This window comes from Varroa destructor, unplaced genomic scaffold, assembly GCF_002443255.2.
Source record: "Varroa destructor unplaced genomic scaffold, Vdes_3.0 BEIS01000003.1, whole genome shotgun sequence".
NCBI lineage: Eukaryota > Metazoa > Arthropoda > Arachnida > Mesostigmata > Varroidae > Varroa > Varroa destructor.
The window spans coordinates 15144935-15172018 of NW_019211456.1; the positions used below are offsets into that span (position 1 = coordinate 15144935).

Here is a 27084-nt window from a genome sequence, read left to right on the forward strand (position 1 = left end):
TACATACATTCATGTTGACATTAGGCTTTACGACGAACACAGGAACTATTCTATTACTAAACTCACGAGCTATTTTTCACATTCAACCAACAAAAGCGATTTATGGAAATTGTGTATCTTAGACAGACGCAGGCCTCGTCTATAATAGTTTGTTTTTGTTCCTCGAAACAGTTGAGGGTACATCTACGAGTCCGTAATAAGCACTTTGCCGATGGTAATGCAAGTGGCCATTATTCCAATTATCGAGCGGTTTTTCCAAAGCTAATAGATAAGGTCAGTTTTTAGGTAAGCAGAGTTCTGCTGTTAGATCTGTCTGTTTCCCACAAACGTAGACTAGCAATATGCGAACGGCGCTGAATATAAAAAAGCTCCTACGCACATATTACACTGTGGTCACAATGGGTGGCCCCAACTGTGACCGGCCGTTGCGCCGTAACGCATCTTCTCCAAAACCATAGTTGACTAGCACATTTGCGGTGTAGCAGCTTAAACTTTCCTTCAGTAGTTTACAAAGCACCTATAACAAAATGAGGAACATAAGGCAAAATTAACGCCGATATGCGATGTAACAGCGACGTCCTTGAGTTTGCGAATACGTATCGTGGCACGAATATAATAATCCTTTCGTGATTTTACCGCTGTTGGACGACTGACTGTATGCGACTGCAGCGACTCCTGTAGAGGGATCGGACGTGCCTCATCCGGTACGTGCGTTCGGATCCAATACAGAGTTCGTCATGTAGGATATGTACCTGGATGTGGGGCGTGTCATTGATCCTATAAAAGTCATGTGCCGCCTATTATATCCTTATTCTCTGTGTTCTTTCCAGGAATTTGTATGTTTTATGTTCGTGCACATAAACGATGCTATGCAGTTCCGTAGCCGTACATTGTCTCTAAGTCTGCCTCTGTTCTCCTCCTCAAAGGATTCGTTCAGTTTACAAAATTCAATTTTCAAAATATATTTTTCATAGTTTACTAGACAATCGCTGATCTTGGCCTAATAGACTCTATCTGTAGCTGATCCTTGTATAAGAGTAAGGTCAATTTTGGCGAACGCATAACACTTATATAAAAATTGATTATAGAAGATCCTCAGTAGCGTTGCCTTTCGCTAAAATAGCCAGATGGTGGGAATGTGATAACGTGCCTGCATCTGCCACAAGTACAGATTAAAGTTAGTTGAAAATGCCAAACGTAGCATAAATTCTGCGTTGCAAAATACCTCCATTGTCTGCGGCTATATTACGTAAGCAGTAATAACAAGCTAGGGTGACTGTATGGAAGTACAAACTTTCTTATCAAACAAGTAGTGTTGAATGCAAAAATAGGCACGAAAATAGAAGCAATAGAGAATTCAATTCCTAATTGGCGTCATAAATGATTTATCATATAAATGTATTACAAGTTTGTTGAGCTTGGGGGTCACTGGATTATCGAGCTAATGTGATGTATGCACGTGAAACCAACTGGATTATGAACTGAACGGCCAGTCCGAAAAAAAATTGGACGAAGGTTCATTTTTGCATTTATCTAATCGCTCTGTTGTCCCTGTGAGTCCTACTTGGAAATTGTAAACGTGAGCATATATAATATGGCCACAGTTTCACTAGTAAATGCAAATAAGAGAAGAATGCACTATAAATAACGCAAGTTAAACTAAATAACGTTAACAAAATTAGAAGTAGAAGGACTGCTTCCTACAGTGTGAAAAAACAGCAAAAAGGAGATGTCCTGAGAGAAAGACAGAATCAAAGCAGGACTGAAGCTACGGAATTCTCGCGCCATTGGCTAAATTCTTTTACAATAGGTTTAAGAAGGAGTCAGCACTAACGGCAAAAAGCATATGACTCGAATATGTTAATGCTGACACACCTCTTTGTTCCACTTCTTCGTTGTGGTACAAACAATGGATCAAGATTTTCTAAGTGCAAGCATTTCCCGGGGTGCGCTTACATCATGCTTAGCCGTTACGAGCATATATATGACTCTATATACGTTTACGTTTAGTTTAATAATAAGTAACAGTTTTTATTTATTCGACTGTAATTGGTGGAAAGTGTATTGAATAAGGGGCAGCGCAAGCAGAGACTGCTATTCGAAACCATAGTAGAGTATGTGCCATGAAGCCCAGATCTCTCTCAGAAGTTCTGACTGTATTAATTGCAGACATAAATGGTAGACTGGCACATAGGAACACGTAAGGGCATCGCAATAGTGAAAAAGTCAGTGAGTGCTATTCATACGGAAAACATCTGGACGAGCCTGGTCTTTCTGTCAGAGGACAACGGCTAACTAAGACAAATTGCAGAACCAGTGGGACAATACATAAGGAGCCTGTTGCAAAACCCCTTTAACCCTTGTCCTATCGATAGCTCTGTGCTGGCTGTTCCACGACTCGATCGAAGACAGCGGCGAGAAGTTTACGTTTATGACATGGTAAGAACTGTCTTTGTCCGTGGGTCACTTACGCTTCGGTGTCCACATTCACATATTTTGTCCCATAGACTAGGCAAAGAACACGACGTATGAGGTGAAGGGTTCTGCGAAATCTTGCTCAGTACAGCCTAATTGGCAAAAAGTCCTGTGTCTGTACGGGGCTGTAGAAGGTCGTGCTATTGTGGCAGTGGAAGGAAAAGAGGGAGACGCAGAGGAAGAACAGAAATGATGTCGGCGGGGACCAGCGGCAATTGATCCTACAGGACATTTTCTAGTAAGTTTATATTCGTCGGAAAAGCGTCTGTACGTGCCTGAGTCAGCTACCCCGAGCTAGCACTACAGGTCTTTTCAGGTTACTAGTGTTAGGAAAACGCCGTACCCGACACAACCATCCACATTGAGTTCAATATTTTGAAGTGAGCAACTGCTTTCACAGATTATTCAAGCAAGCATATCGAAAGCATGATTGTTCGTGGATATAGAAATATAAAAGCACGTAATTCCTCGCATGCCTATATTCGTATTCGTTGGCATTCTACTGAATGTGAGAATCCAAGATGTAGTTCAGTGCCATCATATGCGCGTCTCTGAGGATGTCAAATTTATTGGCACAAATAATAGGCAGTCTTATATACATAGGTATGTGTATAGGATGCTTAGACCAACTATCTGTTTTAGAACTTCGGGACATGTCTTTGCGGCAACGCGTTTGTGCCATTTTAATGGAGAACTAACATATATTGCACACAGAACAGATCACAGTAGGACAAAAACCCTAACCTTTATAATAACAACTAATGCCTGTCTCGAACGTGTGTCGTAAACAGATAATAATAGAACGTGCATTATCGACAACGGTAAAATCCAACTGTCATGGTATCGCTCTATAGTTCTTTAGCTAGCGTTCACCTCTGTAAGAGGTCCAGAAATGTATAACAAACTCCAATGGACGGCTGAATTCTGCTCAATCTTCGTTTTTCACGCTAAATGCATTTCTTGCGCAGGAAAATGGTAGGGTGCCTTGGCTTGCTACTGTGGTATAAACTTAATGCCTGTTTCTAGTCGAGATGCCTTTGTAACGGGGGCCACAATGCGGTATCATCTTCAGAATCACAGCGCTACCGTAAATACACGCCTAAACTATGGTACATAACGTAACGGAGACGCTTGTCGCAAAAAACTACTCGGGACGACTGCATCTGGCCTAAATTCCCGTGAGAAGCGAGGACTGCGGCTGCATATTATAGCCGTGAGCGTCCAACACAAGTTCGTAAGTGTAACATCCACAAGGTGAGCCCGACCTCCGCCATATGTACAAGGATTCGTCGAGGCAACATGTCGGTTGCCCTTTTTCTATTTTAGGTTGGCATCTAGGAAGCTGGAACTGGTAGACGGTTACGCGGAGAGTCAAACTCTTAAGATCTGCATATTTGAAACCTTTAACCGCCATCGCTTCTACCTCTCCCGTGTAGCCAGCCCGAGCAGTGTTTTAAAGGGGAAATACGTTTTCGGCGGACTGTGAGCACGTACAATATGGGATAGCTTATTGGTCTTTCTAATAGGCGTAGGAGAAAAGTTCGTTGTCGGAATTGGCTCCGGAAATATCGGAAATACGATGCAGACATTTTGGAGTACTTATTCGTCTCTAATTTTATGTCGCTTTGTACATGTATGGTAAAATAATGATATTACTACGAAACATGTCATGTTGAACATGATAATAATAATAATATCTACTCTGGCAGTGTATCGTTATGCTAGTACCAGTCGGCTTTACAGCATGATACTAGATTGGTCTTCTCTTCGAGATTCGAGTAGGCCTTCGGTCAACGTCGATCGAGTTTATCGGGTTGGTTTGTTCCTCAACATCTTGGAATGAGTCAACACGTGCCGGCTATAGGCCGACGACTAATGCGCGTGGCTTAATCTAGTCGGTCTTGGGGTGACATCGAATACACGTGCTCGGATTGAAAACGTATAGTTAGTATTCAAACGTCTAGTTTGCATATAATTACCGTGCAGCTGAAATCTTGGAAAAGCACTACTCGTGAGGCAGAAAATCGTATTTGCGTTACAAACAAATTTGCATATTCGTTATTGTAGAAGAAGAAGAACCTGAACCTGAACCTGGAATATCAGGAATATCTCAACCATTGCTTAAAACATTCGTACGAAAGTATTATTTTAGCAATATAGGATCATGAATCTCATGATCACCAGGTCGAGAGACGGAAAGTGTTAATATACCTAAAGTAATTAGTATTTTAGATTTTACGGTATACTATATGTGCTGTACAACCATTCATGCTTCAGTGCTTCATATGCCTCACAAACATGTAACTACTTTAAAAAATAGCGTTCGTATAATGTTTCTATATGTGTTTCCGACTTCATGAACTGTCTAACTTTGCGCATTTCTATACCTTGGCAGTGTCTTGATATTGTCTGTTTAAATAACATAGGGTAAAAAGTAAAAAATACGGTAAATAACACAGAATAAGGCTAGCATATTTCGGCAAAATGCTTATACCTTTTTTTCAGCGAATACTTCCGTGACGCTTTGCAATACAAGTATGTGCTAGAGTTGAGATACCGATAAATTTAACATATCGCAGAAGACTCCTTTGACCCGCAGCGCTTTTGTTTCCTTCACTAAATTCGAATTGTTTAATGTAATAGATTCATCGGTCGATTTCTAAAAAATTTATCGACAATAAAATTTTGAAAGAGCGTTGCAAAAAACAGCGTCACCATTGACATTACCAACAGTTCTGTATCTAGGCCAAAAACCACCAACGAGCTTATATGTGCCTACTAAAAAGCAAATCGACTTGTATAGGATCGTTTTAGGTGGATCGCAGAGGCACAGTAAAAGGCTTTTCGTACCGATAACGACAGTAGCAAGTACAATATAAGCAAAAACGCTTCTTTCTGATGCGAAATCCCTGGAGATTTCATAGACGTACGCACTGGGAACCTACTGTTCTAAATCACCTGCTGCCATAAGTTGTAAATAGAAACAGCGGTCATGGGGCAAAATGATAAGCATTTTGTTTATCCAGAATGTTCCCCTAGTTAATTATAGCAGAAACTCTAGTTTTTAAATTAAAAAATGAATATTATCATCCGGTGTATTTTTTAGTTTAATTTTTTAAGTCTAAAGCCTGTAATTTTCAATCTTACCGGTACTAAACGCTACGGGGAGTACCATATTACAGTCGCAGTAGCGTTTTCGTCAGTGTCGCGGCCGCCGCTGGAAAATATATTAAATTTAAATAGGGAAAAGGCTGGGGAAAATGGATCAACACGAGGTGAGGGAGTGCGAGGCGGTTAGTCGAGGTAAGAGGATGTCAGGTAGTGAGGGTGATGGGCAAAATATTTGGACCGTTTTGGGCCACTTTTTTCAACGTCAGCCAAACATTTTCGGCTCCGACTATCGTGTACTATGCCCGTATGTATTATATGACTTATACTGTGGCGATGCTAGCGTGATAGTAATTGTGTGACGAAGACGCACTGAACACGCCCCGCTGATCGGACTATATGTTTCACTGCATCTCTCCTTTGTTTTCTTTTATTCTCTTGGGCAGTACGCTACCGCTGCTTCCGTCCGTACCAATGGTGCTGGACAGTGAAACGAGCCGACGGTTGGTGAAGGAGTCAAAACGCTGGGCTGTGCAGCGTCAGCAAACAGCGCCACACTATTACACATCACGCTCGCATGCGCCTTCCTTCATTGTTTCCTCTTTTTTTCTTTTTCTTCATGCACTGCTACTGGCCCAGCTGCTTCGAGGCTTTGGTGGGGCTCTGGACCGTTGAGCAGTCGGGCGGGCAGCGTTCGTCTGCCCGTCTGGATATCCAGTTTCTTTGCGTTCAGCTGCGTCTGTTCCTCTTCTCTGGTACTTCAGTACATCAGTTGCCGCTCTCGATCAGTGCTACTGAAGCAACAACGGAGGGTCAAGTCTTCAATGGGTCCACGGCTCAGCGACCACCAGCTCTATCGTTGCGATGGAGGTTGCGACGATGGCGGCCGTTCCTAGTGGCTTTTTTGAGTCAAATAACAGCTATTCGATGCTACTCTGCCAGGGTCTACCGTGATCGGCAGGAAACTATGGCCTATCAAGCCACCCCGCGACCAAAGGCTGAGCACAGAAACAGGCAGTAGGATGGTAATAGGTTGTTGCCTTTCTACCTCGCTATTCTGCGTTGCTGCTTCAGAATCTTTTTGTTCTGAAGCTATCGTTGAAGGGACTAGTTCAGGGAACAAACGCAACCACCTGTAGCATAAGGAATACGCAGCTGAATAAGGAGCCGATTGTTCTAGCTTTCGTTTTATATCACGTACGTAATGTATATCAAGCTATTTTACTTCATCAATAGCTGAACAGTGATGTTAAGCTAGATCCACAAACTTGGATTAGTTTCATTTATGCAAATTTTTTTGGAAAGGTGCACAATTCTTTTGATCTTGCTGGATTCTTCTGAGTTTACTCCGACAGATTTATGAAACGGCATGGCAATCATACAAGAAGCTATAAACTCTAATAATAATTCATTATGTTCCTTATTTTTTGATTTCCTGATTCCTTATTTTTATTTAGTACCTTACATACTAATACGCGAAGTATTATATAGTTGCAGTCTATTGGATTTACTAAGGGCATAGAGAGTTTCGTTGTGTTTATTCTTTCGTCAAATGTAACGGTAGCGAAGCATACGATATTTAGAATCTGACTTAATATTCGATAGATATTTTTATTTTGACCAAATACTGGCACCAAATATGGGTAGCATAGCTATAAGCAACAGCGTCCCCCAGGAGTATCTATATACGATTAGGGTGCGTGGACATGTAGATATCTCCCAACGAGTGGGCACCGAAACTAGCGTCGACCATCCGTACAGTGCACGAACTATCACTGAAGTAATTTGACCAGATACCTTAAACCTTATTATGAGGGCAACGTTCCACGTTGAAAACGTTTACAGTTGACACGCACTATTTGCATACCCACATATACTGCATTTATACTATAATAACGCGATCTCGCAGGTTACCTCTAAACTTGCTGAATTTAGGTCTGCGTTTATAAGTGTTTTCCCTCGCTCGTTCTCCCCTTACGGCTAACCTAACTATACATATATACACGAACGCACCATGGCTTACCAGCCTTCTATCGTCCATCCACTCTGATGCCAATACCCGAGGGGTCGACTATGCGCGCAATGTAGAAGAAGTCTACCTTTTCGTCCTTTGAGGTTAAAGTGAGGTATTTGGAACTGTGTTCGGCTACGTTGCATGTAGGGAGCAAGTCAGGTAGCGCTTAGTTCTGCTTAGCACAACTTTGTCACCTCGTTACACATCTGTGTTTCTTCCTATTTGGCTGGCCTTTCTGCTTCTCCCATTTTTCCTTTTTCCCTAGAGACGCGAATCTCTCCTCACTACTCCACGGCGGCCAGGAGCTACAGGGCAATGCTTACTATGACATCAGCAGCGTTGTGCTGATGTGCAGCTGTTCTACTGCGTTTTTTCCCATCCGCCTCTACCCTTTCGTAGAGAGTGCTGTCCTGATGGACAACCCGTTGTTCGTGCTGAATAGGAGTGATATGGACAATGCGGGCTGGAGCCACCGTTTTGTGGCAAGGCCAGCATAGCTCCTATTACCTTGTACCGGCTTTGTTCGTATTAGCACTTACTGGCTTACTTCGATTTTACTATGGTTCACGCCTGCTCCTTTTGCAGTGTGCCCTTAGGCCGGCAAACTACGTCCGCCCTCAGTGTGGTCTTCTTCTGAAACAGCACACTAAATCACTGCTTTGCAACTCTTTCGATACACGTACCCAGATATAGTGTATTGAAATACAACTGTGATATTTCACGTCTCTATATGACAACATCTAGGGACGACGCCTGGATAAGAGACCGAACATTTTGGGAAGAAGAGGAAAACAATGAGAACGAACGATTTTCGTAGCCGTTTGCAGCTGAAGGAGAGAAAAACAGCACGAATATTCGAGGAGCGTTACTTATAACGTCTGCCGGGCTTTTAAGCACTGAATGTGCGTGTATGCTGATCGGTTTGTCTAGCGACCCGACGGATCTTTCGCTGAACGTCTGTCCAGGTCTGTTCTGTAGTTACTATAAAAGTACGCCTTGGAAATGAAAACTCGATGCGAAGGGGTACAAATATGAAAAATGGTTACGGCGAAAACTTCTTCGAAGTGTAGATTTTGAGCACACGGTAAACGATGGAAGAGAAGCAGCTTTTTTAGATCTTAGCCAACCAGGCTGTTCACCTTCTTTACATCATCTGCTTTCCACTGCCGTGTCACTATATATTCTGGCGCCTAATCGACTTAGGTTTACGGGTAGACATCCACCAATGACCCCGTTTCAGTTGTGGTGGCGTCCGTAAATGTTGCGCCAAACTCGCTCATACGATGTCTAGCGAAGTGAGTTGCTATGGGAGCCCGAAGCCTCGAACAAGCACTACTTCGTTGCCCAGTCCATGCGTCTTACCTTCTCTTTTCCAAGAGCCTGGCTAACCTATATTCACGAGTGCCAGCTACCGTGAATACGAGACCAGCATGAATGAGGCGTAGCTTGAGTACCTTTCAATCTTCATACGATTTGCGACGGTACCTGTATTACTATCGATGTTTTAACGTCAAGAACTTACGAGACATTAGAGTACTATAAAGAGTCGTACAGCCCAGAAGTATATAGCGCTTAGCGTACGTTCGAAATATGACCACTAACATAAAGTTCATCCCTAATGTAATAACTAAACATACTGGAATTATCAGAATTACTTACCTTGTAATACCACAACTTCAAGAGCTACGTTTTGGCAAATCAGGATTCAATGATTATTGAACAACGACTCTAATACACATAATCGTTTCGAACAGTCGAACGACAGCCGTCAACACCAGCTAATGAAATTAGATAGACGTATTAATGGTAATTTAATCCAAAAAGGTTAATTTAGGCTTAGAGAAAGAAGAACCTAGGTCAGGTCCAACAGGATGCTCAAGTTAAGCAAGCCAATAAGCATTTAGAACAAGGTATTGCCTATTAACAATAAAATCTTTAAAATTCTATTCACACTATGGGCCCGCAAATTGCGTTCAGCACTACCCGTCGTCTGATGAACAAACACTTCGAAGCAATGGCAGCGACAATGTCCTCACAGAAGTCCTGCTCAGCAGTAAATCGACAGAGAAAATCTTGAAATGCAGAACTGGAATAAGCAGGAGGACTCCTAATATAAACGATTCATATTGGTAAAGGATATCTGAAAGGAGAGCCACTTAGCGGCACGCCTCCTGTTGAAGCAGATATTGATTCCTATTTCGGCGACGGAAAGGCAAATAAATACAAGTTCGTTAAAACAACAGCGAAAACGTGCTTAGTGATTTGCATGCAAGCCAGCGACCAACTCTGGACGTCAACCCAAAGGTAGCCAAAAGTCCTTCAGCGGTTAGTATTGGTTAGAGTATTGGTTAGTTATTGGAGGAAGAGGCTTCGGTAGCCATTGGCCGAAGTGGGCGCGCACCCAAAAAGGGAAACTAATTTCGCCAAATTGACATTGGCCGACCCATCCAAAAGACATGGCTTGGGAGCTCGGAACAGAGCGCCATTAGTCGATCCTTGATGGATTCGGATTCGTCTATTTTAAATGAGAAACAGAGTTAGCCTTACAGTCAACAGTCGGATAATAAAAAAAAAGCGGTAGCTTTCTCACACTTAATGGCAGGCGAGGTTCAGCAGTAGCAAGAATCCTCTGTCTTTTTTAAGGGGTATTTAAAGACAGATTTGCTACAAATAAAGTAAATAAACGTGTTTCACGTTGACAGACTTTAGAATGACGCAAAAAACATTTATTCTTAGTTCGAAATGAGGCTGCTTCTTCGTTTGTATATTTGCTAATGCCTCTTCGAACTATTTGTGTTGCGTATAAGATATGTACCTGCATAACTGCTATGTGTTAAACTGGGCCGACTGTTTTGCCACTGGTATAGTCCTTGGGATTATGAATCCGGTTTAGGATAAGCGTGATATGCGCAATGTACGAATGTATGAGTTTCGAACTCAAGTTTTGGAATTATTTAAACACGGCGGATAATATTATGTTTGGGCCACCACTGCTGCTACGAAGAAGTTTGAGGAGTTTAAAACTGGGGTGAGCCTGACATACCCGCCGGGCGCTGTCTAAATGATGTCCTGATATCTTTCTGATGACCTATACTAGCCCGAGGGCTTGAGCGCAGCCATTGCTTCTAGCTGATAATCAGTCCTATCGGGGTAAAATAACACTGCACGAAGAATGACCGACGAAGGATAAAGAGGACAGCGGACGTAACACTGCACATATAACCCACATGGAAAACTCCACAAACAAAGATGAACCACATTCACGGACGCATAGCAGCGTACTTGATGTTATGGCAGTATTCCTTTCCGAAACGAAAGCATGAGACTGTGTTAAAAGAATAATAAAGTTTAATTGAAGGGTAACTTGCATACAACACGACAGCTTGAAAAAACAATTGAGTGATTTTGAGAAAATAACGTACGAGAGTGGGAAGCACTTAGAGTAATAGTGAAAGAAAAGAGAATCGTTAGAATTTAGACGTTTATGGAAAGAAAAAAGTCTGTCACATACTGAAGCAAATTCTTACTATCAGTGTAACCTAGAAGAAGATCGTTCCAGGATGGTTTATATCGTTTAGAATTTCGAGTTACACAGATTTTTTCTATTTTTATTTTGATAGTCGATCCAGGATAAACTATCTATCATTAGAACCGTTTAGTAAATGTGCCAATTGATAGGCCCGACACTGACTTTAATTATTCCGTCAAATGGCTGGCACTAGGGGGTGTGTCTATGATCTACTACATACAATCGAATATTACGAAAATAGGCACATCACCGCAAGCCAAAATTTCACGTTGCAGTTGAACGTTTGTGAGACAAGGTCTCTTGGCACTGCTGTAGCCGTGCAAGGTACGGGCTTAAATAATAGCAAAATATTTAATTTGTCTATGGTCTACCATCAGATACGCCGGATGGATTACAGTTTATGAGATTATTTTTATAGAACTGTGTTGCTACACTTCCTTCGTTTTGCTATCTAAAGTTAGGCATCCCACTATCCTATATATGTAACACTCTCTACTGCTTCCGGCAACGCTCCGGTCGTCGTGAATCCAGTTCAGCTGTCAGTTGGCTAAGGTGCTTCTATCGATGTGGCCGTTAATGGTAGTCCAGCAGTCCACAGTCTACTGACCGTTATCGATGGAATGGACTCGGCTGGAGTTCCGTTGACCGCTCTGTCCCTAATCCTTATGCGGCTTAGACCATTCACAGAGTACTTCTGCCAACTTGCCTGGTTACCCACGTTGCAGAACAAATTCCTGCTTCGTTTGCCTGTCCGGTTGTCGAACTGGTTAGCCGTTTGGCCCCAACCTCGTCGCTCCCAAGCCGTTTCCCGTTGCTCGACTACCTGGTTCTTTCGGCAGTCTCTTTTCTCCTCCTGTTTGCTCGTTTCCGACAACACGACATCTTTCGCCCTGTCTGGTTTTACGGCAGGTACAACGGTCTTGCTTCTTGTCATTCGTGCAACGATGCAGCTGTGCCTGCGCCGAAGCCGCATTACCGCACATGCCAAAGTATCGAGTAAAAGCCCACTGAGCGAGGAAAAACACTATTTCTACTGCCTCGTGCTTTCTCTGCGCCGTTATACGGGAGCCAATAGTGGAAGCTGATAAATATGAACTGGCATTACTTCGTATCACGTGTAATGGCGGTAAGAGTGCAAGGTTTCGCAAGACACTCGATGGTGGTGAGGCTCTGCAGCTTTCGCTATCATTTGGAATACGAGGGAATTGGCGTGAGGATATGCCTGTCGAATATTGAATTGGTAATACTAAACGTGGGCGTTTCCAGGATAGCAGTAGCAAGAAGCGAAAAAAGCTGCAATGCGGGAATCGAACGAGGCGTCGAAACAGTTTGTACGAACGGAGATCCATCTTTCTTCATTTAACCATTTACTCGTTATGTAAAGCTGAATGGATTTTCGGAACGACTGTGCGGGTGGGGAGCATTATAGGAGGGCTAAAAGATTGCATCTAAAGGGGGTGTATTGATTAGTTATTACTATATGGAGGAAAAAAATACGAGACACGTTTAGTGACAGTGCGTTTCTGTAGTCCACGTACAGACATAGAAGTCTGACATGTTAGGCGAACAAACGAACTCACTACTTGGCCTCTTGATCGCCAAAAGATTTCTTAGCTTCATGAAGTCGTGTTTTGAAAAGTACTCGTGAATTTAAGAGCAGTTACAGTTAAAGTATATATAATGACAATATTCCGTTCTCAGAATACGTTGCAGGCACAAATTGATGTTAGTAGCCTAACTGACCTTTGCTATACTAAGGGCCACGTGCACCGGGGTTTCGATTCGTCTACAGAACACGTCAGACCTCATGCCCTGTAATACTTTCCTTCTTGGTATTTGCTTCGGTCGGCATTATCACCCAATAGATACAGCAACTAGATAATAAACTGTAAGCATAACGGCGTGCAGATTCTATAGTGGCGAAACAAAAAGACTACCACCGTGCAGCTGTGAGTGATATTGGTTTCGCTCAGGTAGTAAAGGTGTCTCATGACACAGAAACAGGAAAAATAGGCAAGAGAGTTACTGAGCGATGATCTCCTGGGCGTTGAGCAGGTGAGGCGCATTTCCCTGAGCGACTGTGAGGCACCACTTTGAGCAACTGTTCTTACCATTTCAGTTTCGTTCGGTCCCTTGGCACAGAGGGTTTCGTGCTCGCGGCACAAGCTGGGCACGCGTCCAAGGCCTGAAGTGATGCTCAAGTCTCAGCTGGCTCAAGCGTCGCTAAGGTAGTTGCAGCTTCGGCCTTCTGCTTCACCAACTATCAAGTGATGTATTGAGGCTCTTGGCAAAATATTATGGCTCGTCTGCGGTAGGTCTCGCCTTGCCCGCGCTCCTCGATCCCCCCATGTGGGTGTTCTCCCAGGGGTAAACGGGGGAATAAGTGGGGTCTACTAGTAAGCTGCCTTCCGTATATGTCGTTGGATAACGATGCTGTGAGGTTGTCGAATCGGTAGACCCCAAAAAGCAAGAAGCAGGGTTGGCACAGTAAGGGAAGGCCCGCTTGACTACTTCGGGCGAAGACGCATCAATTTCAGCGCATTTTCAAGCAACTTGCTCACTTGCTTTCTTGGTAGTCGGTGAGCAACCAACGCCGTCCAACGTTTCACTCTCATCAATATCTCTTCCTATATTTCGATACTTAGCAGGCTCCTCTATACGGCTAGTCGAAACTTGGACAGCTTCGATAGCTAAGTAGCCAGCCTTGCTTCTGCACGAGCACGGAATACAACGAGCAAATTGTGAGCGGTGGCAGCCCAACGAAAAATGGTAATAAGCAATTCCAGCGAGGACTGGCTACGTGTTCGGTAAAAATAAATGATCAATGAAGTTTTTTTCCCGTTATTCTTTTGTCGAAGAAGAGGAGCCATAAGCTCGACGCACGAAAAGAAACCCCACGAAAAGTAGAAAATGTGTCTTAGTTGATTGGCCGGTTGGCACGACGGTACGACAAATCAAACGAACTGTTGGGTATTCGTTCTATGACGTGGACCTGATATGTGCAACCTCCTCAATGGCATGTGTCGTGCATTACAAATCAAAACTGATCGATCTTTATGGTACGTAGGTCGCTGATACGTGGTCTACGGCCATTTGAAGATTGACAGCGTTTAGTTTCTAAATTTCAACGCTTTCTCTAAAGTTTCTTGCTTACAGAAGCCCTACCGCAGTTAGTAATCGCCATCGTTAAATCATCTTTATAGTTCTATTTTGTAACAGCCGGTAGACTAATAAATGGCAAATTGAACTATGTACCTGATTATGATAGGTCATGCACGCTCTTAACTGACACCAATTAGATTACACGATGCAACCCAATGCTCTCAAATTTTGCAGTTTTCCTTGCGTTTGATTCAACTTGAATGATTTCCCCTTTGAGAACTTATCGTTGATTAGTTAAAATATATATTTATGAACTAGGACAACACACAGATTAGTATGTGAATACTCAAATGTTATTTACCGTGGGAATTTAATTCTAAGCAAATACAACTTACTCAGAACGCAGACATGTGTCTGTTATTTGTTGTTATTACCGGCAGGAGACGTTCGCATTCGGGTGTTCCATCAAGCAAGGAATGCGAGACGAGTCAAAGGGGACACTTGGGATAATCCATCGCGGAAATTACCCCGTCTGGGTCTTGCAAAATTGATATGACATTTGTCCCTATCTGCTCCTTCTCGCAGCCATGAAGCGATAACAGCCCCAGCTTAGCACCACGCAGAACTCACCTGACTTGCCCCGTTTTCCATTCCCCAAAGATCTGAGGCCAACCGGCCTCCTTCTCTTCCTATGTGTAAGGTCGACTTCCTTCGTTCAGACTTGGTCACTCGTTTCTCTTCACCCAACTTCTCCTTCTTAGTATGCGCACGGTGGTCGTATTGTGCGATCCACGCGTTCTTCTCGACTGCCCGACTGTTGCCCAGATCTTCTATCGTTTGCAGCCTAACATGTCGCTCTTCTTCGTGTATCAGCCGCCTCCCCACAACAGACTGTTGGCGACCGTAGCCGTTTGAGTGATGGGGGAATGAGTAGTATATCTCATCTCTACCGATGGCACGATGCAGCTGATCGATGACCAAACACTTGGAGTAACCTGCTGTATCCGACAGTCCTTACCCCTATCAGCCCACCAGAAGCTTATATTATTTTCCATCTTGTCCAGGCGACTTTCTTGCGGTCGATCACTGCCGTAGCCGGCTGTGCCGTTACCACCGACGCCTACGAAGTGAGGTAGTGGAAGTGTCTACTAAAAAACAGCCAAGCATATATTAGTTGCTCGGTAATGTCAATCTGGCCGCTGAGGCCAGCCGTAAGCGACGACGCTTTTCAGCATAGGCAAACACTATGCGCAATATTAGATATGGCGCTCAGAGTAAAGCAGCACCTTACAAAATGCGTATTTCACATAATGAGAAAAGGTTGAAATTCCACCAAAATTGCTAATAGGTTCTGAAGATTTTCTACTCTGTAATTAGTGGGGTTGCCAAACGTCGCATGCCTGCCTTGTCGTTTTGCTCTTGATGATACAGTACGATCAGGAACGAACGTTTAGTTAGGTTACAGAGATTACAGTATAGCAAGTATACGATACGATCTTTACTCAAATATGAAAAATTATCTGCTGTGAACGAACACCTGCCTTTGAATGTACTTGGTCTGAAACCGACTGCAGGCAGTATTCTGCTTATTGACTATGGTCCGAAGAGTACTCTTAGCAAGCCTTACAACACTGGATGAGAAATGGGTAAAATAATACTAGTAGAAATTAATTAGCTATGTGCGCTGTCAACAATGTACGCGTACAGAAAAACCTTCGGACTGCTTGAAATTGTTCACGCACAACTGAGAAAAAGCAGGTGTAGTATTCAGCGCAGTGTTGTATTCTATTGTCAACCCGCGCCGTTGCTTAAACCCGAGGCTCAACGCGTTTTTTCAGTGGCGAACGCACCTCAGGACAGGAAAAGTTGAATAGAAGCAGGATTCCGGCCAGATTCAGTCAAACCTAGGTGGGTCATCTCATTCATTTTCTCAGTGTGGAATAACTGAACTGCCCAGTGGATGAACGCCAGCGCTCGATAAACTCCACCGCTGGTACAGCTTAGAGCCAAATGTGGTGACTCGTTGAATTTTTGAGGTCACTCCTTTGGTTCGCTTACCACTCCGATCCGTTTTCATATCTAAACTTCTTTGTCTTGCGGTGGAACCCTTCTGATGAGATATTTCATCTGCACGCGTTGTTCGTCGACGCGACTTCGTCATTTCGGTCTCTGTCATCTGACTAGCCTTTAAATAAGGTTTTTACTTTTGACTCGTTCCTATTTTCCTAAGACGACTCGGAGCTTTCTTGTTTCTTTAAGAAGCGCATAGATCAATCATTATGAAAGTACTAGTTGTAGAATGAGCTCCACTACCTGCTTCTCTCTGCCTCAAAACGAAAGACGAAGCTCGGGTCCATCGGATTTTCTGCGACCGCTGAGAAGGACAATCGTAGCTGGTCTCAGTCGTGCTTGAATTGAGAAGTCTGTGTGGCTCGTAAATCCAAGGTTCTCTCCAGTTTAGGCTTTCTGCGACGAATGTCCGACAAGCAACGTTTTCCATTTCAAGGAAGGGCTTTATTCTCAAAGAAGCCGAGTATGTCGTTTTATTATATATATATATATATATATATATATATATATATATTAGAAGAATTGAAAAGATATTCTGGTTGGCTAGCCAACTTTCAATTTTTTTCTATCTAATCAAATATCAAGATCTAACCAAATATATGTATACTACTTAATGGTCGTACTCTTCCAGAAAGCAAAAGAAATGCTTATTCTACAGGCTTTAGATAACACATTTTACAAGCCTAGTACTTAGGGTATAGGAATAGGAACGACGTAAAGTAACAAAAATCCCATATAGCTTGAGCACGATTTTCCTACAATAGAAAATTCTAGATCAATAATTCTGAGAATTCTTTAGGGTTAAATTTAAATGATATTTAGCTCCATCAGTGTCTTGTTTTACAAAACCAACAATCAGCAACCGTAACATTTGTAGCAATAAAGACCACAAGCATCCTCATTCATTTCCTTTAATTCTGACTGCATGTACAGTCAATTTAATCTCCTAACCACCTTAATAGATTATCCGTGACGCTGTGATCAACCGTTGCAAAATCGGTTAACACGAGTCTAATTTATTTATACTTTTGGGTAAACGCACGTTCATTTATCGGATGACATTAATTCCATAGACTTGACTAAAAACGTTTCTTTCGAAACAGGTTTACTTGGAACACTTGTGAGCCGGGCATGGGCAGTCTCGGTAGACAGACGGTAGCTTCGTTTCAAACAGTCTCAAGGGGCTGATAGACGAGCGGCAACGCGGAGGAATCGCGGCAACAAGGTCTTTTCTCCAAAATGTCAATAATGTTCTATTTGTCACTTGGGTTTCATTTCGTTGCGATGAAGCAAGACACACATAGCCTTGCATACAGTCTCACTTACCCTAACCGTTGCCGTCGTCCTCGTAATGTACAACGCCCGTCCTACGCCCAACAACTCAAAAAGCTCTCCAATGTCAGAACAAAGGAGGCTGAGTGGACAATAAATGAGGAAAAAAAATGCGCGAAAATATGGTCTGCATCGTTTGAAATTCAAATGAATGCAGGTTTTGCCAACAGTAGCAGCACTTCTAGCGTATACCGATGCTATCGGCGCCCAAGGAACCACCCATCGCTTAACAATGGCCATCCTCGGTCATGAGACGATCACCGACGTTTTTTTAGTTAGAAAGGGAAACTCTGCAACTGATAACTAATTTTTAAATAAGCCTAGTTGAATCATCCTACGAGCCGGGTAACGAATAAATCTCAATTTGAAGGGCTGTGCGTTGACATAATAAAATCACACTCACCGATTCTCTAAGTTTACAGTCATTAACACCATAGGGCACTGAATAAATGATCTAAGAAATTGATTTTTTTTTAGGAAATTGGAAATCAAAGCGTTCATTCATCTACATTGTTTAAAGTACATTATGTTTTCCCATCATTCGATGGAACAAATATAATCAGCACACGATCCCGAATAGGAGAAACCCATTTTTCACAAAAATCCGGTTAATTTTAATGATAATGCCATAAAATAGATATGTTGATCCCAACAGTGGTTTGATGAAATGCAGCCTGTGACAGATAGTCGAATAAAGGCCACGAGTGATCACTGTATTCTTACAGAGGCATTTAGGTTTTTTGCTTATTGTTATTATTTACTCTTATTTTACTTATAGTAGGATGGATAATACGGTCGGCCCATATCTGTGGCTGTTACTGCTAAGAGTAAAGATTAGCTTTTATTTTGCTTCTTAAACCGTTTGCCACTCTTGCCATCTTGATCATAAGGTCGATTAAGACTTCGAAGGAGATTCCGCAAGACTCGACACCAAAAAACCGCCCACACCGAACCCGAGAATTCGATTCTGGTCCCTGCTAGTTACCTCCTGATAACCTCTAAGCGTATCTAACTGTGGAACTCTTGGCCAACATTTGCGTTAGTCAGCTCATTTCAGTCTCCCGCTTTTTTTGCCCAAGCTACGATAAAGAGAACTTACTCCTCGTGAAGCTGCTCTCCTTTGTTCAATCGCGTTCCCTTTAATGGGTCAAGTCGACTTGACCAGTCGGGCAGCAGAAGCAGCGACAGCTCCCGAATGGTAGTTGATAAAAACCGGCTTCATCATGACGAGCATGGTCGATGGTGCAAACGGAGCCAGCAGATATATGCTTTGCTTCCACTGCTGCTGCCGGCGAACTTGGATGAAATAAGACGAAAGCGAAATGAAGGAGGCTCACAAAGGTGCAACGCTCGTATGTTAATCTCACTCATTCTGGCTAATCATTCCGAAGCATGCCGAACAAAGCAGCCGGAGCGAGAAAAAGAAGACCAACATCAAGGCCGACTTTAGGAGAAATACTAAGGTCTAGATTCGGTGGGGCCGGTTGATCTAAAGTCGAATCTGTGCGTACGCTAGTTTCAATTAGGTACGAACTCTAAATAGGCTTGGGGTATTACTAAAGACAACCGCGATTGCCGGATACTTCGTTTCCAGAAATGATACTGGTAGAGGTCCAGGTGTCAAGGGTTCACGTACCGCTGCGTACAGATTGATGTCTTTTCGACCGCTATTGAGTAGGGACTTCGGAAGACACTCGTTTTACTAATTGTTGCATTGAGTTGCACAAAGTGCAACTTGAATGTACTGACAAGTGACGCAGTCCTACGGAAAAACTAAAGATCTGTATACGGAACTTGCACTTCTATGCATAGGTTACAGCAGAAGTTGCTGACGATTATTTCAATGCAGACTGCAAACTGCGGTAGCTTCTATGGCGAAAATGTGAAGCGAAATTGATTCAAGGGTAAGAGTTGATTTGTTCAATATAACAAAAAAAGTTTCAAACAATAATATTGTTTGAACTATAATGAAGATCCGTTCACAGTTTTAAAAGGCGCCTCCCTTACTGTGGTGTTTTAATATGAGGCTTTTTTTTACTAAAAATTTACGTCCGGCAATGAATGAACGTAGAATCCACGCAGCTGGACGACAGACGAAAGAAAATAATACGACAACTTGCGCTCACATCATTACATGGTCACGTTCCGAATGTCGTCGATATTAAATATCAGGTCCATTAAAGATGGTGACCTCATGCAGCTTTTCTCAACGTTGTGTCATGTCCCACTTAGCCCGCAGCTCATTCTTGCCTGTTGCTTGATGAGAGGCTTGAATAGTCTTGTGTAGATATTGCTCTTTGCATCTTTTTCAGCTAGCTTGTGGACCACTCAGACGCAGCCCCTACCATAGCCGATTAATAAATACTCATACCGTGGCTCTAAAGTATTTTGTCCTGACTTCGCCGTCTGCTGGCCATAGCAAAGGCAACACGAGATTAGCAAATAGAATTTTCCTACTGTGGTTCGACGTAATAGAATAGTAAACCATTCTATAGTCTTTCTCCGTCTAGCTGACTGCAGAGCGCTTGCCGAGGACTCTGCACATGCTGTCACCGCCATAAAGCAGCCGGAAGTCACCAGCTCTTTGGCTGAAACAGGCTATGGTTGTCCGAGTGGTTGCGTCGGGCACTGTTTGGCCTGTGGGTACGCGTGTCGAAGGTTCGGCCTTCAGGCAGTCTACACGAAACGAGCTACGCATCTGCATCGTAAACCAGTGCGGAGTAGTGGTATATGTGCAGAGCAAAACGGTGGGGCTTCGCTCTCTTCGTCCTCCGTCTGGCCCGACTTGATTACTTCGAGGGTAAAAGTGGAATTGGTAGCGGCAGTTGAAAGCAGCTACAGTCCCAACCGCGTAGGGGGAAAGAAACAAGGTGTCGTCGGTTCTCGACTTTTATTTTTGTCTCTTCCTTTTCTTCTCATTCACTATCATTTGCTATTCGTTTTTCTCCGCCTGCTAATTATTGGGCACTCTTTTCCTCTTCTGTCCCCGTCTGCGCTCTCTGTAACCTTTCTACAGTTTCCACAGCGTTTCCTTCCCTGAACGGTTCCGTTTCTTGCTTTCGCGCTGCTCCGCCTGCAGCATTTTCCCCAAGTTCGCCTGCTTCCCGTGGGTTACCCCATTGCTTTTTACCCTAGCTTCGCCTATCCGTTGCCTGACAATAACACAATGAATTTCTGACCTCGTGAAGGTGCTAGAGAGCGGACGCCAAAATGGCGAAAATTGAATGTAACACGGGAGGGCAGAAGGAAATCAGCCAGAGTACCATAAGTCACGGGAAGGTGGGAGATAAAACTTTTACCTAAAATTTATAATGGTTACGCAATTCATCCTTTTCTGATCGCCAACGCTCTCTCGTCATGAGCAGGAGTAGCGATATCACCTTGTATGTATTACATTTTTTTTTTGTAACGAAATGGGGGAAGCTTTAATCGGAGACTGTGTGTAAGAGAGCTAGGAAGGATGTGATACTGTCCTTTACCCTTCGGTGAGCTTCGGAAAGAAAGGAACATGCTCTGTTTCATGACGTTCATGATCGAGGGCCTTGTCCTACGGGGATGGGTTCCTCACGTCTCCTGGTTCATGCAGAAAAAACATGTCCCAAGGCTCATGTGGTACCAATTCGTGTAGAGCACAGACTCTCTCATTCGCTTCTTCGTCCATTCGTACATTTCCGCCTGTGATGATAGATGACTTAATGAGAGCTATAGATTGGTTATGCTTTAATAGGGAACAGGGATGCTTGCGGGCTATTCAACGCCGAAGCAGATGAACTGAGAGGGACGTAGCGTCAGCCAATCTGTTTTCGATTCCCTTCAGCCTTTTCCTCCTTCGCCTTTGCCCAGTTCTGGGTGAAACACAACACATCGGGCTTATCCTTGCATAGACACTCAGCAGGCTTTTTCACTGTTCCATTATCACAAGCTAACTTCCGGCTAACACTTTGCGTAATCACCCGGAAGCCCATGTTACATTATTTCGGTTTTTGCTGCGGTATGCGGATCGCGCCTCCTCAATGAGGCATCGTGGAATGAGGTTGTGCTGTACACAATTTCGTTTTAGGAGAGCAATCGAAATCTCCGGTATTTCGGTACCATTTGCTTAACAATGATAAAATCAGAGCCTAGCATGTGTACGTAGACCAGTCAACTTTCGAATCGCATATTATGTTCGTCATATGCCAGAGTGGATATGCGAAATTGTTCCAGGCATATTTCATTCATTGCATATAAACCACTCTTGGTCAGCAGTAGCAGTAAAAGTCTAGTCACGTACCTACCGGTACTGCCACTCGGAAAACATACAGATATATATATATATACACACCCGCCTTGTACACCGCACTCAAACACTTGCACCAATTACAGTCTACCTAACTCTACGGCTTCTTGGTGTCTACCTGTGACAACGAAAAGGAATCCTGGTTTTAATGCTAACGGCTTGTCATAATTACTCGAACATCATTCGCCGGGATCTGGCTAGCCACCGTTGACTGTGGTTACTACTGCTATTTGTTACTCTCGCGAAGTTCCCTTTCCATTGCAATTTTTGATTACGTTGCGGAGTCGTATATTACTAACTTGAACGAACGAAATAATAATAAAGCGACTAACACTTATTTCTCCTTTCTATTACTAGTCTGTGGGAACCATTGCTTCGCTCATTTCCAAGACGCTTTGCTTATTTTTCCCTTCAGAGGTTTCTTTTTTGAAGCCCGAATGTAGTACACGTCAACTTACGCTCGACTACAAGGCAAATTACTATTGGATTGGGTTTTTATACTATCATCGGTCTATGCACCATCAATCGCGCTGTATGTATTTACAGTTGCCTAATAAGACAAGAATACGTCCATGAACGCTACCTAGTACACTCGAACCTTGCATTCCTTTGCGTACGAATATGAAGCTTGAGTGTATACGCATACAAAATGCTTATTATATGGGTGTATAACTTAAGAGTCCCTTGAAGAGTGGCTTGTGTTTAGCTCTTCACGTCTATCGCGTCGAGAGTCCCTACAGTGGTTGCAGGCTACTGAAAGGCTTTTATCTCTATCTGACTGGCATCCGTTTCTCCCGCTTCTCACTATTTGTCCTGTTATTTCTTTCTGTTCTGTACTCGTAGCCGTGTCCTTGCCCTTCGAAGTCTCGTCTCACTTTATCTTCTACTCACTTGCCCGACTGACGGGGCGCTAGTGGGCGTGCTGGCTGAAACTTCCGCTTCCGGGCGGCGGCGGAAGGCTCAAACCGGATCAGTACAGTAGCCGCTCCAACGACGCCGCAACCATGTCAACGTCACGACAAACGACGCGGTATGACAACCGGTTGTCCTTCTGTGACGATGATTCCTGCTGTCTGACTTCTAGAAGTACTGAGTAGTCTCTCCGATGGCGGCCTCCAACTATGTTGACGACTGTCTCCAGCCCTGCGACGGTACTTAGTGAATGTCGTTGGCACCCGCTTGTCGCTTGATGCTGCGCTTCAGATATGTGCATGAATGTGACCACATATGTTCGTGTACGTCCTACCGGCCAAGCCTAACCGGCAGGGGGTTAGCGTAATCGTACGGACGTAGCTATTGTAACCACGAGTTCTATCGTACCGAGCGGATGAGCTATATGTACGAGTTAATACGCGCTGAGTATATGGCAAGGTATTGCTAATGAGTGCCTCTGTAGGAGAACATTCTTGAGGCTTATACGTAGCAGTACTCTACATGGATAAAACGAGAGGGTGACACATAGTTAGTCCATCCACCGCATGCGTGGTTTTATTTTCGATTGCGTTCCGTACTACACTTATATTTAAGCGTCGCGTTGCTCAGTAAACGCACAATTTCTCAAGTCACTCGTACGGCATCACGATTTATCATATATATAATTTTTAAGTTATATTAAGACGAGCGGATAGTAGTGCCTATAAGGGGAGCGTTAAAGCGAGAGGGGTGATGGGGGAGAAAGGCTGGAAAAGGAGCCTCTAATGTTTCTCTCTGCTTAAGATCCATATGTATCTCATAGACGTGAACGGTCGTAGTGACTAGCCCGTTACATTTTGCTAGGAAAAGACGGCCGCGGAGTGCGCATCGTTGGGCCGGCCATCGGCCTAAATCTCGGCTCATTTGACGTGTCGTGGAGTTCAGGGCCTCACCACTAACAAGCTATCTAGCACAAAGTCATCGTAACTCGAGTCGCAGCTCTATATTACCTACCAGCAACATCGATCGACGAGGACGCATCATCTTTGTGTTCAAGCGAAATGTATGAAGCTCGCAACCCGACTTCCAGTCCAGTCATCATTTGTCAGGGACTGACCGACGAGGTCAATTGGTACGAATGCTCATGAGAGTGAGCGAGGACTAAATTACGCCTTCATTGGAGAGTCGCATAGTAAAAAGTGATAATGAATGTCTAAATTTGTGTTAATTAGTCAGATCACTAATTTTTATTTGAGTGCAAGAACCGTAGAAAAAACGCGTGGACGCCAGAACACGACGCTGTACAATGTATACATTCACAGATGTTATTGTATAATAGATATCTGTTGTTTTTGTCCAATATCTTGGAATTACTTGTATGCTGTTTGCTTCAACGATAATTAAAAGCAATTTAAAGTGAGTTTTTAGGTAAAAGGTAACACGATTTTCAAGCATTATTTCTCTTATTCGAATAAATGTTCACCGTCAGGCCGGCTTTAGGGTCTATTTCTAACCTTGCATCTGTAAGAGGGTCGACTACTAAGAAGATCGTGCATATCAGGAAATAGTCGGCACTCAAGAAAGCAAATGTGAAAACACACTTTTCGTTCTAATGCAGTAAGGGCTACTAATTATTAAAAAAAAAAAAAAACACAAATCGGGTTAACTTGCCTGCCGTCTTTTTCGCTATAAGGAGCTAACTTAACGAAGGCAACGCTGCTCTTCGAGAATTCTATTCATCTACGATGTCGAAAACTTTTGTAAGCTTGTTAGTACGACATAAAGCCGACTTAAAATCTGTTTTAGCGATAACTTTCGAGTAATATTTTGTAGAACAGGATCACGCAATCAGCTGTTCCAAAACAGTTTATGGAGACTGATACGATTGCTCCTAGAAGGACAGTCCTTTAAGAATCACTGTACATTCTACAAAACATGTACATTCTATCTACATAGTAATATACCTTGTTTATTTGAAGTTAGACAGATGGCAGTAAAAAGATGACTTAATTCCCTTTTTGCTTTAGCAATGTTACAGTGCGCCATGATGTATGATCATTGAAGCTTTAACCTATTTCTTAACTTTTAACCTAACATGAGATAAAGACATGAAATCTTTACACAGACTTGTATACGTCTTGATGCTCAACTTCATTAGTCTATAGTTAATCGAAATATGGTCGTTAACATGCTTAAATATAACGAAATTTATGGGAACACCCTTCTTTAAACTTGACTTCTTCAATCTGATTTTAAAGAATCATCCAATGATGTGCAGTCATCCCTAACCAAAGTGTCGAATCTTTTTCATTTCAGCGTGCGATTGCCATCCAGTGGGGGCCTTAGGCCGGACGTGCAATATGACGACAGGTCAGTGTCCTTGTAAAGACGGCGTTACTGGGCTTACCTGCAATCGATGTGCCAAGGGTTATCAGCAAAGCCGCTCACCAATCGCTCCATGTGTCAGTGAGTACAAAACAATTCGTAAATACCACAAATGCTTACAGTAGACTAGATACGGTCGCCTGTTAAACAGAAGGAAAGCCTCCAGTTTATTTAATCAGGATCCTTAGGCTTACATGTTAATAACCAGTCTTTCGGTGGCAGTTTTGGTTAGTTAAAAGCTAGCATATCTGTGTTTTTACGACGATGTCTACAACCAATCTCGAGCTAATCTAAGATATCATTCTGCTTAGGCTCATTATTATGCCTCGTTCGTGTTCTGAATATATGAGTAGTTAAACGTACTATTAGTTTACTAGGTTCTCCTGTCAGTAACTGGGATGTGGCGAAACGAAAGAACGAGAAGCTCTCTACATTAATGAAAAAATAATTTTTTTGGTGGACCTACAGCTTAGTTTCTCAGTAGCATATAGCTAACTGAGTGAAATTCTACTGGCAAATACTATTTTATTATATATTGAAAAAATTGCGTGAAAAGCTTAGACAATTCCTAAAGCTTCTAATTGAGGTTATTGGTCTTGTATCATAATCTTCATAAACATAGGATAAGGCCATAGGATCACAAAACCTTCGAGTGTCTTTACCCAGCTTAGAATGAAAATATATTGATTGAACTCAAGCAAAGTTATAGCACCAATATACCGCATCATTTATCATAAACGGCTGTAACCTTAAGAAACGAAGAGAATGATTCGCTCATTCAAAGGTTTAGCTCTAATCGCTACCTCACAGTACTGCTTAACTGCGGTCTATCCGGGTCGGAATCGTCGGCAAGCTAAAATATTTCGAATTTTATGCGCGGCACCGATCAGGCACTCCATCGGACGGCTCACCTCCGGCACGAAACGAAGCGTCTCCACGGCCGGATTCGAACCCAAACCACTACATGTTTCTCATATTCATCAAGCAAACACGTTACCCATTGCGTCATCACCGGCATTTCGGCGACAAGCTTTTTCTACCGGAGCTCACTTGAATCTTTCGCTTCCCATGTGGAACTTTTTTTCGACAAGCGGCAACGTCTCAATGCAAATCTTTGAGTCGAAACTCGTCCCTATGAACTTCAGCTCTCTCAACGATGTGAGGCTGGGTTTAATTGGTGGGTCTACTGGGCTGCGAAGAAGGTCTTAGACGTGGGCACTTCCGGGTTATTCTCCTCCTCTATGCGTTTTAGCTCCGGTAAGTAAGACGCGCACGGGGCTATCAGCCAGTTGGTCGTCTCTGTCTCACTTTGTCTGACCGAAGCTACGGAGCATATATCAAGTCCTTGCTACATTTGTTTGCGCAGTTAATAACACTCGTTCGAGTCGATACTTAGTGACGGATAGCGATCCGTGGCAACTACCGCGAGGCAATGTTTTTATATTAGCTGACTCGAATACCCAACAGCGCCACTCTGCTCTATTGACAGGCGTAACACAGCTGCCAGACTTCGCCGCTCTATGCCTCAAGTACTTTACGTTTGCCAGTATTTTGTTACCTCTTGGGCACCATGGCATTCATTTAATATTACATGGGTTTACTGATTCTTGCGCATAGCAAACTCAAGCAAAATATACGAGGACAACGAAGTCTTTGTAATTTATTAGAAAAAAGGAGCACACAATTCATCTAGGTGTCCTAACAGCGGAGACAACGGGCCTCTGCAATTCGAAATGAACAGAGTTGTGTTGTATTACCTCTCCCGTATACAGTGACTGGGTTATCCGGTTCTATAACGAAAAATCAAGGTATACAACTTTAAAAACCTATATAGAAACAGAACTTGGTACCGGAGTCCAGCTTTTGGACTGACTTTTT

At 43.1% G+C, this 27084-nt stretch overlaps 1 protein-coding gene across 3 annotated transcripts in view; it reads left to right on the top strand.

The window, feature by feature from the left end:
- The window catches only part of LOC111247248 (netrin-1-like), a 95555-nt gene that overhangs the window by 48881 nt on the left and 19590 nt on the right, over positions 1 to 27084 (top strand). For all 3 annotated transcript variants that reach the window (XM_086983747.1, XM_086983746.1, XM_022797934.2), the window contains one exon: positions 25138 to 25287. In XM_086983747.1, coding sequence (XP_086839873.1) covers positions 25138 to 25287 — 150 coding nt within the window. The remainder of the gene's footprint in view (positions 1 to 25137; positions 25288 to 27084) is intronic.